Source organism: Melozone crissalis, unplaced genomic scaffold, assembly GCF_028551555.1.
Source record: "Melozone crissalis strain CALT ecotype California unplaced genomic scaffold, PUWL_Pcris_2 ptg000042l_1, whole genome shotgun sequence".
Taxonomy (NCBI): domain Eukaryota; kingdom Metazoa; phylum Chordata; class Aves; order Passeriformes; family Passerellidae; genus Melozone; species Melozone crissalis.
Genome location: NW_026535820.1, coordinates 20,938,683 through 20,956,925, shown reverse-complemented (window position 1 = coordinate 20,956,925; position 18,243 = coordinate 20,938,683). Strand labels below are relative to the sequence as shown.

The 18,243-nt window shown below is 42.0% G+C and overlaps 1 protein-coding gene across 1 annotated transcript in view; it reads right to left on the bottom strand.

Annotated features, from left to right (window-relative positions):
• The window catches only part of PTPRM (protein tyrosine phosphatase receptor type M), a 438,824-nt gene extending 423,653 nt beyond the window's left edge, over nt 1-15,171 (bottom strand). Inside the window, exon 1 of the mRNA XM_054284774.1 lies at nt 14,767-15,171. Within this exon, the coding sequence (XP_054140749.1) occupies nt 14,767-14,839 (73 nt within the window). The 5' untranslated portion in view covers nt 14,840-15,171. The remainder of the gene's footprint in view (nt 1-14,766) is intronic.
• Between the last annotated feature and the right edge of the window lie 3,072 nt (nt 15,172-18,243).

The window sequence follows — 18,243 nt, the reverse complement described above, 5'->3', positions numbered from 1 at the left end:
ACATACAAAAATTCCCTCAAAAATATTCACCTACCGAAATACTTCAAGAAACAAATAAACTTGGAAGCCACACAGAAACTCCTAATAAATTCAGACTTCTGTAGAACACACCTGAAGACAATTAGCTTTTGGCATTGACTTTTGGCTGCTCTTCTCACCATTTCAAAATAAAAAGCACAATACATAATTTGAGAGAATCAATGTACATGGAACAATCCAATTCTGAAGCCTCTGATTTTCTCTCTCTTAGGACAGACATCAATTTTTTATTACTATACTCTAAAAAGTGTATTACTAAATTTGATGCAGAAACACTAAATGTAATGCAAGAATAAAAACAGAAAAAGCTCTTTAAAAATATAGGATGATGTGACGCAAGCTATACAGCCTATTATTTTCATTTATCACGTGTGCATGTCAAATGGCAATAATTTACAATAATTATTTTCATTTATCACACGTGCATGTCAAATGGCAATAATTTACAATAGTAAAGATCAAAGGCATTAAGTACATACAGAGCTCTGAGAATTTCAGGTGTGAAACAGAGAGTGTCTCACAACAGCTTAGAGTTCTGTTGTGCATAAAGTGCAGAGAGTAAAACTCCATACCACAGCATCTCTATCTTATGTATGCACAGGAAAATGTAAGGAGTAGCTGTAAACTTTCTCTTAAAGAAAATTAATTGCCCTGAGTGCAATATTCCTATTTCAAAGGCACATTAGTTCACAGTCACCTTCCACATCAACATAAAAATTTATCGCAAGTGATGTCAAAATCCACTAAGTCCCACTCTGTTTGTTTATTACTGATTCATTGCTGGAGGCAATTAGCTCCATCCCCAACTGGGCTGCATTAACAGGCTGACTCCAAGGCAAAGTCAGAGTGGGGAGCACAAACCAGCTCTGAAAATAGATGGATTTGAACAGAAACAGATGAGGAGTGCTCATAAAATCTATGGCATAGTTGTCTGATAAGGCATATATTTTCCATCTCTAGGTGGGTAGTGAGTACCTTCAGAAACAAAAATAACTCAAGTGACTTAAGAGTTCATCTACCTGAACTATTACAGGAACACACCTCTATTAAATCCATTATCCCATTATACAACTGCAGCCATTACACAGTTTTTGAATGATTTAAACTATTCTCACATAGATGGACCTGCACCCAGTGTGTGTACACAAGATCAGAGTAATCCTTTTCTAGTCCCAATCATGACCTCACCTCAGATAATCTTACTGCTTTCAGATAACTGAGACGCTGTTTGCAAACCTTCAGCTAGTCTTAAAAGTCAAAATCTGCTTTTCAAATTTCTGATTCTGGCGATACTGTAGAAGCCAGCAAAAGAAATCAGCTGCGGTCTCAGAGCTACGCAGTGCTTCAGACTCCAGTAAAACTTGCTCCCATCATTAAAGAGAGGAAACAGAATCCAACCAGCATTCAGCTTCCCAAAGCTCTGTGATCTAATTCTACACAAAAGGCTTAATAAGGTTTAGGCTCACAATACAATTAGTAATTTAGCTCACAAATTAGACTATCTATTAACACTCCAGCAGAGGCATCAGCTATATGAGGATTAAGAAGGAATCTGCTGCTTTCAATATGGGAGTGAGAACTTGAATGCTTTAATAGACCACTTCAGCTTCTGCTAATGGGAACATATATTGCATTGTACAGGATGATGTGAGCATGGCCAGCAGCCTGCTCATATATTGAAATTTCATCAGCAGGAACCACAATAATAATTTACATAGTAAGTACAGAGTGACAACTTTTGAGCTCATCTTAAAGCATAATTTTAACTAGTAAAAATATGTACCAGTAGCGTGAAATACACTGCATACGCACTAGAAGTGCACATAGAAACAAGGCCCAAAATTTGGTAATTCAACATGGACAAACCTAGGTCAACCCAAGGTATGGAAATGATATTGTACAGTACCTAACCACAGTATTTGAACAAAGAAGCAACCGTCTTCCAAATCTTTATTCTCTATCTATTAAGAATGGAAGCAGACATATGTAATAAAAGATTATTTGTCATCTTCGCCCACAAACAGTGCCCAAAAGATTTTGAAAAAGAGCTGGTATCTCTAGCATGCTTCTTAATGGCACATTGCTCACACAGAAAAATACTCCAGATGAGTTTTCAAAGGTAGGCTAAAAAACCACTCTCCTTATCATAAGAAACTAAAATTTCAACTGCTGTGTTTGAAAAGTGCTGTTCCAATTTCCAGAAAACTATACATGTAACTACATTTCTACAAAATGCCAATATTGCTGTGCTCTTGCTGACTTGTGTTAAAATCTGAATTACTTGCAATAACAGGAGCTTTTTCTAATTACTTTGACAGTATGCCCAAAACTGACTGTATTCCTCTTCAGGTTTTTAGCTTGTGTTTGTATAATTAGGGCCAGTATTAATAATTCTTTATAGCTTGAAAACAAACAAAAAAAAAAACCAGTTCATCAGTTTACTTCACACTCTAGTAAAAACCATTCACACCCAAATAATATTATGAACAACGTCCATCTGGTCTGAAATCTAGATTTGGCCGCTGTATATCTCATTCCCCACCAGCATTGCCTGCTGCTGCTTATCAAGTGTTCAGTGTGAACACACTCACTGCAAAGCAAGGCTTAAACCTCACTCGTTCACAGCACTTACTCATAAGCACATGCTTTGCTGTCATGTGTGCTAGCACATGCATGGGACCCTTTTGGCTTTATCTGTCTCAAGGAGAAATAAAAAAGGCAAACCGCCTAACTTGTGATGGATGATACTCAGGCAGTCAGGAATTGTATCCCCAAGCTTCCACCACAGCTACCCAGAGGCCCTGCAGCCCTCTGAAAACATGCACACACTTCTCCAGACTGGAAGGGCAGAAGTGCCCCACAGCAACACAGGAAATCCACATTAGAGCTGCACATCCTGGGGCTCAGCTCCCTCCCCAGCCCAGTCACTGCTGCCCAGAGCATGGCACAAGTCATTTGAGGAGAAGCCACACACAGACCTCACAGCAGCATTCCAGCATATGAATAGGGCCTACAAGGATGCCAGAGAGGGACACTTCATCAGGAAGTGTAGCAATAGGACAAGGGGAAATGGCTTCCAACTGAGAGTAGATTTAGACGATATATTAGTAAAAAATTATTTACTGTGTGGCTGGTGAGGCACTGGAAGAGGTTGCTCAGAGAAGCTGCAGATGCCCCAACCTGGCAGTGTTGAAGGCCAGGTGGGACATGGTTTAAGCAACCTTGTCTAGTGGGACATGTCCCTGCCCATGAAAAGAGTTTTGGAACTACATGATCCTCATGGCTCCGTCCAACCCAAGCCATTCTATGATTCTATTTGTGGAACACAGTGATGAGGAGCTGACACGAACAAAGAAAAGGCAGTGGAGAGAGCTCAGGAGGTGGCAGGTAAGCAATGTATTCTTAAAGGCGGCCTGGTGGTTAACAGCTTTGTTAAATATGTATTATATTTGCTGTGAAATACATTGTGTTAAAGCACAATTTTAGAACTGAGAGCAGGTAAGAACCCTCCCTCTTCCTCTGCACAAAATTCCACAGTACACAGCTCTGGAAGATTACTATAATTGGCCAATTCTTTCTTTTATTGCTAGACTACTGGGCAGAGTCAAAGCACTGAAATCATGGGAATTGGGCGGCTTGTTAATGTCACATATTTGCTCAAAGTCAGTTTCAAGCATACAGATCCCTTTTTTTGAAGTCCTCCTCCCAAAGGTCTAGAAATACACATTTTTTAATCCTGGCATACAAGCAAGAATTAATTTTTCACTGCTACAAATCTAGTGTGACATAGTGCAGTTTGTGAAGACTTCAACAGACTGAGCTCTGGAAACGTGAGATTTCTCACTCACAGCCAGTGAGTGGTTCCCAAACAGTTGTTTGAAAAGCTGTGATCCACGCACTATGTGCACTGATTTGAAGCAAACAGGCACATCACATAGTGCTTGACTGAGGGAGATTTATTGTGGACCAGTTCATGAAACCACAAGTTTATGTTCATTTTGAAATTAAATGTAATTCAAAAATATGGACAGTATGCATTGCTGTCTTGGGGTCGGGGCTACACATCAGAAACTGGTTCCATTTTTTGCAATGGGCCAACAGAAGCGACAGGCAAGCAGTAACTTTAAAAATGCAAGTTTCCATGTTGCAGTGTAAACTGCAACCCAATCCATATAACCAAAACCTCTGAAGTAGTTTCTGAACGATGCCAGAATGACTCCACAGCTGCTGCTTTCCACTTCCATTCATCAAGTCATTACAGACACCTTCCAAAATAAAAATTTAGACCTCCAAAGGCAGTATCTGTTTCTCTCAAGGAATCAGAGAAAAAAATTTCAAATGCAGGAGAAAATGCATGCACCGTTTACATTCCCTAATTCCCCTTGAGTTGACCTTGGCCATTCAGCTAGATAAAGCCCAGACAGTCTTTATCTGAAATTCTCAGCCTGAACATATGCTTCACCCCTACTCCAAGACAGAATTAATATCTGCTCTTCCACACTCCAATTCATTGCATGACAGAGGAAGATACAGGTGAATAAGGCTCAAGTTCACAGTCAGCAATGATCTGCCACTGAGTCAACCCACAGGCACTGCAGTATATTTGTCTATGACTGAAAACAGAAGTAGCTGAGGAAAATTATTTTTAAGGGGCTATTTCTTTACATGGATAATCTTGTGCTATATACTGGGCTAAAATTTCAAGAACATTTCAAGGCCTTTTATGTTTACACCTTTCTGTGGCCATGGCAAGTTTTTAACAAGGGAAACATTTAAGTGCCCAAAATTCAGGATTGCAAAGAAGCACCAGATTCTCATGGACAAACTTCCCAAAGAGCAACTGTACATGTAAGGATCCAGCTCTGAAACCTTGCAAGACTCATTTAAAAACCCCTGTCCATATCTGCTGGTGGTGCATGGCTGCTGCAGAAGTCAGGGGTCTTATGTGTCAAGAGTGTATTTCAACTTGTCTTGGGCTCCTGGGCCCAATGCAATTTCAATGCATATTTTCTCTAAAGGGCGTGTGCTTGTCTCAAACACTCCTAAATAAATAAAACAAACCCCAGCATTTTCCAATTCCACAAATGAAAGCGGTATGCCAATTCATATAAAATCCCTTACTAGCCTAGATTTATGGAGGCAATTCTAACAACAATTCTTGATGTAAAAATAAATAAAACACACCTCATGAACTTTAAAATGTGGTCTTCAATCCATGTGCTTTTCTGTTGCCATAAACAGCAGGTACTAATGTAATGGGAACATACAGGCTTCCATTTCACATTTTCACCCTTTAAGGTTTTAAACAGATGTTAACTTTAGCTGTCTTTTGATTTTGTTGGTTTGCCAACACAAGCTCTGTGATGCTCACAGACCTAACCGAAAAGGTTTCTTTCCTATTTAGAAAGTTGCTTGCAAAGGTTTTCCCCTGAGCTAGGAGCTAGGACAGAGTCAAGATGACATCTCTCAGACATGGTAAAAAGGGCATCAGCTGCACAGTGCCTTAAAACTATTACTGGGACAACAATTTATCTGACATAACTGAGAAATTACTCCAGTATCAAGCTGTCTCTGCAGAAGTTAAAAAGAAAAAGCTTAAGTGATGTGTTATGTAAAATGCTTATATTAAAGTGTTGAATGCGGAGCTTTGTAAAATAATCTTCATCTACTCTGCAGAATTCAGAAAAGGTAACATTAAAGGAAAAAGGCTATAGCTATTTTCAGTCATTAACACAAGAACTACCCCACTGAGAATTATGGTTCCTGGAAATGTCCATAACTGCCTCTATCTCCTAAGCACATGACAGTATTTAACCATGTTTTTGAGTTTCCAGGGAAAACTGAAGCTAGAGGTGGTGACAAGCGGCTGCTATAGATTTTCTCTAAATTGTTTTGGGGTTCTGAGTTATCACTTTCCTTTCTTTTAATGTTTTGTAAATGGAAATTCAGCAGATTTCTGAACCATGTGGAAAAAAAAGAAAAAAGAAATTGCAACTAGTCTGGCTATGAAGATCCTCATCCATGTCACAGTCAAACGCCAGAGCACAGACTTAAACCTGGATCTCCCACACCCATGTGGGAGCTCTGATCAGTAAGCAACAATTAAAACAGGAACTTTTAAAAATTTGTATAAATACAGATATACACACACACATGTGTCTTCTTCATGCTGTCCTCCAGGAGTGTGGTTCTTGTTAGGCAATGCCATCCCAACACAGAACCAGGAAAGTCTCCAGGCTCAGAAAGCTCCAAACAGGGAAAAGAGTTCCTTGGTTAAGATTTTATGACATATCTTAAAATAGTTGAGGAAAAAGAGGTATTGCACTATAGAAAAAGTATGAACTTTAAATTAATCATCAGATCACTCCTGTTCCTGAATTACACTGATTGACAGAAACATCACAGCAATTACAATATGCCTTATAGTCCCAACAGGTGTGCAAACAGTGTGAAACACCTTGAAACAAAAATACTTTCTTTCAAGTTTCTGCCACACCTTTGAGCACACTATGAGCAGGCTGCACATTTGTTAGGAAATGTTGGACTTCTCACAGTGAATGAGAAGGGTGGAAGATGGAAGAAGTAACAATAAAATTTTTCTAACACAACCTATCCAAATCATGTGAGAAGAATGAGCAATTGTACTAAAGTAAGCAGCTACAGAGAAAACAGTAATGTCTGCTGTGACAATTGACTTTCATGTTTGTTTTCAACTGCTCACTAAACTGTTTGTTAGAAGAGTAAAAAGCCATGAAGGCAAAAAATCAGAAGTGAGACAAACAGAAGTTTCTATGTAGGTAGAGAACAATGTGAATCCCTTTAGGAAACCTTCACCTCTCCTTGAGATATAACCTGGAAACACTCCTTTTGTCAGAAACTATGAGAAACTATGCTCAGAAATTCTACCCTCAAAATCTATGTAGACTTGGTAACCAATACTTTAAAATGTGCATATAGCTGATCACTTTTTGGTCAAAACCTACTGCATCAGTCATAGCAGCATGACTAAGCACCAGCTGCCAAAATAAGGATTTGGCCATAGAGGGAAAGAAAAACACAACCCCTCCCTGCCACCACCTCTGCGTCAAGTACACCATGAAAAATGCAAAGGTCTGCTAATGGTAGGAACTCATCGACTTTGAGACAGGGGCATACAAACTAGCACACAGATTACAGACATCCACACAAGTATGTAACTGCACATATCAGGGGTGGAAGTTATTTACTCAGGCTAATGTATATTCACCAGGAAAAAAAAACAACACTTGAACAACCACTCAATTTACCTGTAACAATCCACAAGCAAACCTTAAGTATTAGGTTACTGATCCACTCTTTATCCGCCTAAAAGTACACAGAAACTCCTGTAATATGCTCCTCAATCTTATGTTAGAATCTTATCAGCACAAATAAACTGTTCTTTCACCTAATGAGCCTAAATTTATGTGCTACAGAATTAAAACAAAGGTCCACTGACAAAAGTATTCTATTCACTACATTATTTATAAATATTCTAAACCAGATTTTATTTTAGAGTTTGGGATAAAAGATGTGACAGGATTCAAGATCATAAAGCATGAGCTTTCTGAAAACTTCCCAAAAATAACTATGCCTTAAACAAAAAACCCAAGCAACAAAACAACAAACAAGCAAAAAATCCCCCAAAAATATGTGTGATGGAAAAAAAAATCTGCTCTAAAACAGGCGTGTGATGCTCTATTTCATTCTCCTAGAAAATGAAGAGCTGAAGTGATAAAAGAGGTAATTAGCTGTTAGTTATTCCAGAGCAAAAACACATTTCTAGTGATTAACAAAAAAAATGCTGCAAGAGATATTTATAATGGCTTAACAGTGAAGAAGATTAGAAAGACAGAAAAACAGGGGGGAGTAATAAAAAAGCTAATCTACCCCACAAAAAATCTCACTCTAACCAAAAATTATTTTTCTAAATTAGGGTGGATTACACATTGGGGGTGGGGAGGAGAAAAACAAACAGTCGTAAGTGAAATGTTGGGTTTACACCATTTTGCAGAAAAAAATTAAAGATTCATTAACATCATTACATTTAATCATATATGTAAAGATAATCAACTATTGCTATGTAAAGCTGTCAGAAGACATATCTGAGCCTTGAATACACATTATTAAAAACAAATGTGTTGAAAACTAAGATAATAAAAATAAGAAAACATGAATAATTATAAATTCACTGCTGTTTTCGACAAGTAATTCAGCTGCCTTTTAGACTTCAGAGTATTTTTTTTTTACATTGTCTCTTCTAGTAACATTCATCTCTTCCATGCTTCCAGCAAATGCTATTCCTTCTTTCCCACCATTCCCCCTCAGGACATATAAAGTCTAACCTGTTTTCAGAACTCCTTCCTGCTAATATTGCCATGGTTTTGTCTGAACAACTGTGTTTATTTTTTTTTTCCCCTACCATTGCTCCTTACGTGGCAAAGGGTCACTGTTGAGTCAGACACTTCTCTGCAGATACTGAGCATGGGTATGCATCAGAGGCATAAATACACCTTAATTTTTACTGTTATTACTCTCAAAAATCTGGGCACAAATATGTCTTTCTTTCATTTTGAAAGCATGTGTGGCACCTTACCCTCTGTATCTCCTCACAGCATTAATGGAAACTACATGGCTTGAAAACCAACACAACACTTCCTTATGCCAAAAGGAAATAGAATTCCACAGACAGCAACATCATCTCCATAGATAATTATTCTGAATGGATCAGAAAGGTTCTTAATAGGTTGTGAGGAGAGTCCCTCAAAACTTAAAGTTATATCTTAACTATCTTGATTAATTTTTAAATATTATCAGATCTCTGCAGCAAAATAGTTCTTGCATTTAAAACACTAGGAAAGTACTGACAATTTCTCTGTAGTTTCATGCATTTTATTATGTATTTTTGTCATATTAGAGCATTCATACATCGTTCTGTTGAATACTAACACTGATACTGAAATCAGTCTTTTTACATGCAATTAAAAGTTCATTTGTATTGTAATCAAACTGATGCAAACAAGCCACCAATGGATTAAAATTCTCTAGGTCACAAAAATCCATCATCTGTTTTCACACCTCCCCACCTCCAAACACACCTACATTCTCACAATGCCTAGCTTACAGCCCTTTCTCTTCCTATGCTTAGAAAAATGGATTTAGAGATGCAGCTACACCTAGTGATCAGCAGCAGATCACAGCAGGCAGAACTCTGGAAGACATGACAAAATGATTCAGAGAGAAGTATCTGAATACATTGAGGTGAACAGACTGACATAGGAAAATTTATTGCTACTTTTTTTTTGTTTCTAAATACATGACCATATGTTCCAAATTGGTTTCAGGGTCTCAATATCATGTTTTAACATATAACATTATACATCAGAAATAAGAGAATTGGAAGTTACCAACAAAATAAAATGAAATTAAATGAAATAAGGAGAAGACTCTCAATTTTTCTGAAAGAAAATGAGCAGGTAATTCAGCTGCATTCAAACATTAACAGTTTGTTCCTGGGAAAATTTTCAAAACTAATACCTCTTTCCACAAGAGTCATAATTGTGAGCTGAAAGGATTGTAATTGCAAGTCATTTCCTGGGGAAACATTTTCAGAATTTAGTGACATAGCACAGAAATAAGAGTTTGACAGTGATACTAACAAGCTTTAAACACTAGAGATATCCCTCTCAAAAAGCCTTTCCTCTAGCTAAAGTTGCAACACATGGAATACAGGATCAGTTCACAGATCCTGGCCCTGCAACATCACGGGACTTTGTTCCATCAAGTCTACACTTATTATCTTCCCCCCAGCAGAATCCCATGATGCACACACAAGGGGTTGTCTCAGCAGGAACGTGCACAACTGGCCTGGCCACCAGGAACTCGCCTGGTTGCCATTTGCACTGACCGTGGCAGGGTGTGGGTGAGCGCTCACGAGAAATAAACCATCCCCACGTCGCCAGGTCAGACTCAAGCGACATTGGTGAGATGGAGTTCAGAAGCTTGCCCACTCTACCCTAACGTGTTCTGTGATTTGCATGGCGATTAGGTCTCTCTAGCTGCCAATCTAGCAACTTATGTAAACACTGAAGATATTATTATTTCATGTATTATATGCGCTTATATTGTTTCAGAACACTGAGTTGCTTTCCTCATGAATTCTGACAACTGCTAAATCATGAGACCAAATGAACACCATAGCATTTTTTTCACCCTGTGTTATTACATCCTTGCAGTAATTTTTAAGATTCATTTTTAATTTCTGATGATCTTTCATTACTATCTTTTGAAACCAGAACAGCTAAATAAAATAAATTAAAAAAAAAAAAACAAACATACACACCACAGTTTCTTTTTTGATGAACTGTGCCACTTCCAAAGCCTTGACTCATTTCTACCTGAAGCATTCTAAAGCACATCTCAGTTCACATGGGAAGACAAACTTTACTCCATTTGTTATAACTGCAAAAAGTTTTTAAAAAAACCCCAAAAACTAAAAACAACATCACACTTAGAAGCAGATTTTTCAAAATGCTTCCATTCATTTGCTGGAGTATTTTAAATAAGAATAATCTTAGATGTAAAACAGAAATCAATTCATTCACCTATTCACCTAACAGCTGTAATAGCAGCAGTAAAAATCTCTGAACAGTGGGAAGTTTGGTTTGAGAACCTTCCCCCACAGCTCCCACTGTTTAGTGTGGCCAAGTCCATGCTGTGACCTGTGGCTGGAATAGTTTTGTAGCTGAGCTGACAAACTGCATCAGCCACTAATAAAGCTGCATCTTCACTGGCATTTGTTACTTCCCTTAGAAGACGCAGGAATACAGACTTGATGGATGTGTGGAGAGAAAGAAAAGCAGGTGGAATAAACAATGCAAACAAAAGCAGAATTTGCTAAAGTGAGACATAACTACACTTGGAGGTCTTTGTTGCTAAAGCGATCAGAATAGCTAACACAGACTTTCAGAGATCCTGAATACTCTGAGAAATCTCTTTAAACACAGCTAATTATATCAGAAACTTATTTTCTAGGCATTGCCAGGAGCTTCATTTCAGCTAGGATAGGGCCTGTGAAGACTTAACCTATATTCTGTCTTTTCTCTGCAGTCACCAAACACCAACATGATCACAGTAAGTTTCAACTTCAGCATGTCAAACTTCTTCCTTACATCACTTTTCTGGAAAATGTGATCCTTCTTTTTAAAGTGCCTACACCCAAAAATGAACAGATGAGTCTAAGGCACAACATCTATTCAGAATGCAAGGTTTTGTATTCTTAATCCATTAAACAGCTTGAGAATTACTATTCTTTACATAAAGCCTTTACTACTCACTAGGAAAAATAATTTTCAAATTTTGTACAGCACTTTTCCTCCTTTTATTCTCTTCATAATTGCCACTAGTCCTGGTTCATTACAAAGGGACTCCCACAAGTATTTTTAATCAGTCTGTCCATCCCTCCCACTGCAACAGGACTCATTCCTTCTCAGAGAAAAACTAAAACTTTTTAAACCAGTGCCACAAAAAGAGCACTGATATACAACCTTGGTGCTTTTCACAGCAAAAGTGAATATAACAGACTAATAATAGCCCTCCCTCCGTACGAGTCAGGCTGTAACCAAGAAACACCAATTTCAAAATCCAGGCTGTGTGCACATTTACATCTACCTGAATAGGAATGCCTTCATAAAAACACAGTTTCAAGTTCTATTACACATTTCCTTGCTTTCAATTTCAGCTCCCCATTTTTGTATTTGGCAGAACTCATCCCATCCAGACTCTTAATTTTATGGAGACCAAATATTTATGTTTACAATGTCTCTTTTAACTTCCCCCATCTCTATGTTTGACCTAAATCCCTTACAGGAGTGAATTGCTGTCTCTAGCCTGAATAATCACCAAGCAGGTGGACGAAGGAAGATGGTGGAGTCAAGTGGCATTTTCTATGACTGAACATCACTTTTCAGGAACTTTAGTAATATTAACATTCAGCCTTCACAGGAGACTGACATAATAACATTTTGCTAAAATTATAAACAAAACCAGCTAAATTAGGTGTGCTATCGTTTCTCAGAAAGAAACTAAAAAATAGTTAAATAACCCAAAACTAATCTTGCAGAGTCCAGCTACTTTTAAAAACTTTGGATAAGTAGTACTGTCCATTTAAGACAATGTTTTCAGTAGCATCTCTCAAACTCAAATTCTTGAGATCATTTACTTCTTGAACTGATGAATCCAGAATTTTAAAATCTTTAGTTAAGGACTCAGAGAAAATCTCATTGTTATTAACTCTTAAGCTGCTTTCAAAAGATTACTTGAAAGCTCCCAGGCCTTAAAAAGCCAAGATCTGATCTTTCAGTAAGATTATTTTCTAAATAAGAAATTCAAATAAGACAATTGCTGAAGACAACACTAGAACCAATCTTTGTGAAGCAAATCAGTCAGTTTAGAAAAGGGTACAAAATAAAAATAGAACTATAAATGCCACAGGCACTCAATTCACACACTGCTATTCTATGCTTAGAGCATGTGTGGAGTTGGTTTTGTTTCTTTTCCCTTTGTTTGTTTTTAAACTTTTCATAGGTTAGTCATATAATTCCCTTCTGCAATAAGGGGCAATTATTACAAAAGATAACTACCCAACTCAAGAATGGATTTTTCTGTCATTTAATTTCTATGACACTGATCCATCAAGGTTTTAACAAAAGAAACAGCATTATTTTTCCCCCAAGCAAAAATTATACCCAGACACAGGCTTCATGTGGTAAAGCACAAAAATGGAAATTTCATCAATTTTGTTCCAAGTGCCGAGAATAAACACTAGAAAGAAAAAATTCTGTACATGCGTCTTCACAAATAATCTTTACCTTCAATACTTAACATACACATACATAAAAACACATGGGGAGAAAACTGGGCAGATTCTGTATCCCTTGCCATCTCACTGTAAATAGAAACCTCTGTTACTGAGTACTTCAGATGGTATGGAACTGCACCCTTGGAATAACAGTATGCACAAGTCACTGGTGAATTGTTCACAGTTTATAGCACTGGTCTCTCCACAGCATGTCAGGTAAATGAATACAACAGATACAAATCAAACAGTAATGTGGGATTGTTCTTCAGCAACACGAACAGCACCTCAGTGCTGATCCCAGTACAGTATCAGCACATCGCATGCACAAGCCACTAAAATGTCCAGAGGAAGAGAGAGCCCCAGCTTAACTTTAAACAAAAAGTTAGACAGTTCACACAGGTCAGCAGTGAGTTACAGATTTATCTTAATAAACCAAGTGCTCCCATTCAAGTCTGGACACTAGACTGCCAACATTAATGAGCTCTAGAGCGAATATAAGTGAGTCCAGTTTCGTAATTCGCTGCAGAGCATACCCTCCTTCTAACGGGAATTTGGAAAATATTTCATCATTGTTCCATATCACCTTGGAACACAACGTTTTTCTACTTGGAGATCTTCTGTCTCATCTACAGTGAAAATGCTCCCAAGAAGCTAGGGGAAATGCAGCTACATATACAAGAGGTCCGTGGAATCAAACATAAAACCAGAAATTTATTTTTTTTTAATAAGTTCTATATTAGACCACCAACTCCGAGCCATAAAACTTGGTTTAGGTACAGTGCTCCATAGATGCAACACGTAATGTGCAAAATATAAACTATTCTGCAGCCTGAGCAACAAGAAGTCAGAAGGATTGCTTCCCACCAGATCAAAGCACACTTCGCACGAACTGAGGACCAGATGTCTTCAATTTAACGTGCTTTCAGTTGCACTAACTTCATGTTAGGAACAAAACACACCAAAAAAGAATTCTGAAGTTACTCTTTGCAGGAAGAGCTATTTCACAATCCAAATTTCCGTCTAAAATTACGGGTTTCTCCAACATATAAATAAGACAGGGGTGCAGGCAGGGGACTCGAGACCGAAATAACCATCTGCAGGTCCGGGGCATCGGGGAACAGAGGAACGCCGCCGCTGATGGGGCACTTCGCGGGGCTGTTCTTGGCTGTGGGCGCCGGCACCCATCGGACGCGGGCAGTTCCTGCCCTGCCCTCTCGGGTGCTGCTCTGGGGGCTGCACAGAGCCCGGGGCCGGCGCTTTCCCCCGGTGTCTCACAGCCGCACCTCCGGGCAGCGCCAGGGCGGGGAGCGGCGGGGGCCCGTGCCCAGGCACCGGCGGGCGGGCAGAGCCGCGGGGCCCGCGGGCAGCACCGCAAGTCCACCTCCATCCCCCGTGGCCAGCGGCGGCGCCGGGCGGAGCGCCGGGGACCGGCTCACCTCGCCCCTCCGCCTCCCGTGCCGGGGCAGCGGGAAACTTTCGGGAAGTCAGCGGCGGAAAAACGCCGGAGCGAGCCCGAGTCCCGCCCGTCCCGCCAGCCCTGCCCTAGGGCTGTCCGAGCCCCACCAGCCTCTTGACCTTCGTGTCAGGGGCTCAGGGGCGCCAGCGGAGCGGCATCCCGGCACCGCTGCTCCTCGGGACACTTTTTCACCCCATCGACGCAGCGATTCAGAAGTGTCAGACCCGTCAGGGGGATGGGGATGAGGAAAAAAAAAAAAAAAAAGGAAAAAAAAAGTATACAGAAAAAACAAAAACCCCCACCACCTCCGAAGTGCCCGCGCTCCCCCCTGCCCCTCCGCCACCTGGCCCCCGGGATGGCTGCCCGCCCCCGGGCTGGCGAGCCGACTCCTTACCTGTGAACGTCTGCGCTCCCGCTGCCAGCAAAAGTCCGGCCAAAGTAACCAGGCAAGTTCCAACTTTCCCCATATTTCCAGCCCTTCCTGCTCCGAATCCAGCAAAGTGCCAAAGTGTTTGCCAAAGTAGGAGGCGCCCCTCTCGCCCCCCTCCAGTCCAGTGGGGCAGGCGAGGAGGGGGCAGCCGGACTCCCGCACTTGGTGCCCCGCGGGCTGTTCTTCCCTCCTCGCCCTCTCTCCGCTCTTACGGGCAGGGAAGAGGGTGCGAAGTGGCCGGCGGCCGCTCACCCGTCTGCCTTCCTCCGGCCGCGTCGCTGCCCGGGGGGCCGTGCGGGCGCCGCTCGCCTCCCCCGGTGCCCGGGGGGGCACCCTTAATCGCGGAGCCTCCTCGGCCGGCGCCGCCGCTAGTCCCGGCTCAGCTCGGCTCCCTGACTGACTCGCGGTCCCCCCCGGCGGGCGGGCGGGCTGAAGGGAGCGGGGAAAGTCACGCCCAGCCGCCGGCGCCGCCGCTCTCCCCCGCTAGAGGGCGAGGCGGCCGGGCCCCGCCGCCGACAGCAGCTCGGGGGCGGCCGCCGCCTGCGGGGGCGAAGTGCTCGGGTCTCCTTCCCGCCCCGCTGCCCCGAGCGCCACTCGGCTGAGGAGGTGGTGGCTCCGTGCCGGGCAGGACGATTTCGAAAGTTCGCGGACAGCGCGGGGGGAAGAGAAGAAGGAGGCAAAAGAAAAAAAAAAAATCTAAGCTAGGCGTCTCGGTAACTTTGCCGCGGGCCGGCCCCGGCCAGAGCCGCAGGCGCTGAAGTTGTCGCCGGCACTGGTTCCTGCCTCGCCGCGACGGGGCCCCGCCGGAGCGAGCGGTGTGGCCCCGGGGGAGCGGTCTCGCCCCCGCCCCGCCGCTCTGGCGCTGCTCCGAGCACCGGGACAGGGAAGGGGAAGCGCAGGAGAGGGGCAGAGCGCCGGCTTTCCATAAGCGCTTCGGTTTGTTTGTACAGGCGGTCTGGAGCCTGTCGGAAGAACTAGTTGGAGGCCACCGCTCAGCCTTCCGCGGGAACCGCAAGCGTGAGAGCCCTGCCCGCACGGCGAGCGGCTGATACCGAGAGGAGATTGAGATGTAAATGGATTCTCCGGGCTGGCGAGGAGCGGCACTGTCGTGTACATTAATTGCTTCGCATTGGCGTGCTGCTCATAAAACTTAATCTCCTCGCCTAGCCCTCGGTAAGAGCCACCCTTCGCCCCTCCGGAGCGCTTCGGGAAGGGATCTCTGGAGAGCGCCCAGCCCGGCCCCCGGTTCAAGACACGGGCGCAGCTCTTAGTCCTGCGGGTGAAGGATAACGTCAGGAATTAGCAGGGTTAGACAGGGAGTGATGGAAATAAAATCACATTAAAATGGCAATTATCTCTCCTCATTTGCAGCGTGTGACTTCTGGCATTTATCTCCGCGTCACGTATGAAATACAGCTGCATGACAGCCGTCCTCCCGCTGGGGCTCCGGCTCCCGGTGTCCATGGCACTGCAAGGATGTGTTTGCTGGTTTTAAAACAGTTTTAAAACTAAAGCGGAGTTCTAGAGGTGGAAATATTTTTGTTGGTTCTCGCTTTCAAAGAAAGGTTTTCCTTTGAAGTGCAACTGTGGCCAAATTTAATGCCATGTTTATTCTGTGTGGGTTACTAAAACGATAAAAGCAAGAATTTGGATAATGCTGGTTTTAAGAGCTTGAGCTCAGGTTCTAGGTTCTGATTTTTCTCCAGCACAGCTCCTCTGTTTTCCACGCTGCTTTTCCATGCGGTTAGCCGGCTTCGCTGCCGCTTTCCTTGGAACTCCAAACTGTACCCATCCCCCGCACGGCCGTGCGAGCTCCGGCATATTTAGGGATTTGTGCGTATTCTGAACTGTTTCTACGCACAACACATGAAGTCCGAGCTTGGGCACACAGCTGTATCGTTTGCAGTGATCGCCCAACCGTGCTGTTTTCGGGACGCTGCTCTGTTATGTTTTGGGTGGTGCGTCTGCGACTCGGTGCGTGTCCCTTCGCGAGGGGACGCGAACTTCGGGGTGTGCGGGGCTACGGAGCTGCTCCAGAGGAAACGCAAGGGGGCAGAATAGCATTAATTGTTGTGTTTCCTGACGTCAGACTCTTCTTTGCAATAGCAACTATTCCCTGAGTTCATTGTTTGCCCAGAACTTCAGTCTTCTCCCGCCCCCCCCCCCCCCGCAAAAAAAGACATTGCCTTAATTCCCCGAAGCCTTGATAATCTATGGATGTTTTACAATAAAATTTCAAATTTTTTTTTCATGGTTACATAATTGAGGTAATTTCTATTTTCTTTAAAAGCCGCAGTTACAGCTTCCAAAAATTAGAAAGGATAGCTGATCTAGAAGGTGTTACCTTTGTAACACAAAACTTAAAAGATCTCAAGAAGTATCATGAGTAATTTAACTTGCAACGAAATAAACTTTAAAATTTGGGTGCTGGTATATCTGCCACTAAAAATCCACTAGAAATGAGCAGTTACACCAGTGTTTATGCTGAGGATGACCTCTCTCGGTTCTGAATTTCCAGAGGCACATGAAATCATATCTCTAATCAGCCATGCAGTGTGGCAAAGTATGGTGTTCAGACATGTAACAGCAGCTCTCCACCCTGTCTTTGTTAGGGGGAGTTGGAAAAATCCATGCCTGTATCCACAGCTATCTGATGCTAGTTTAGAGAAGATGAGATAGAGAGTTGCCGAGTTCTGAGGATTACAGAAGAGCATTATAAGAGTGTTTGGTCACAGTCACACTGGAAGTGAGGCTAAAGTGCTTGACCTTCAAAGACACAACCAGTCTGCTTTAATTACAGCAAATCTAAGAAACAGCTGAGCCCCAGGGAAATGCTAAACCCACAAGAACAATAGAAAACACAGGTCATGCGTGGCTGATTGGGAATGGTGAGCTGTGTTGCACTGTGTTCAGTACTGGAGCGTGCATAAAAACTGTCCAGAAGCTGTACTAAAAGAACTGGAGCATCAGGAAAAGACTAGACAAAACCCACAGGTTCACTGGTGGTTTGGTTCCAATAATGCATTCAATAAAGTTCATTAAAGGCTAAGCTGTTGATGGAGAGGGGATTGGAAGCATCTGCATGGGAAAAAAAAAATAAAGTACTTTGCTGATTGTTCTTCACTGACAAACAGATACTTTAGATACCTCTCATCTGTTCCTGAACTGGATCACCTCAAAGAAATACCTCTTTACAGTTACCTATATAGGCATACTTCAGCTGAAGAACACAGGAGTTCCCAGTTATCACAAATAAAATTATTCCTGCTCAAAGGAGTCAAAGAACGAGACAGTAAGACATGTAGAATAAGAAGAAAATCTGGAAATGGTTGTAACTAATTTCTGGGTTTTAATGTACATCAATACAAAATGCACATAACCAGTCTTCATTGCAAAGATTTTGTTTTATTTTTAAATATGAAATTTGTGTACATCCCACTG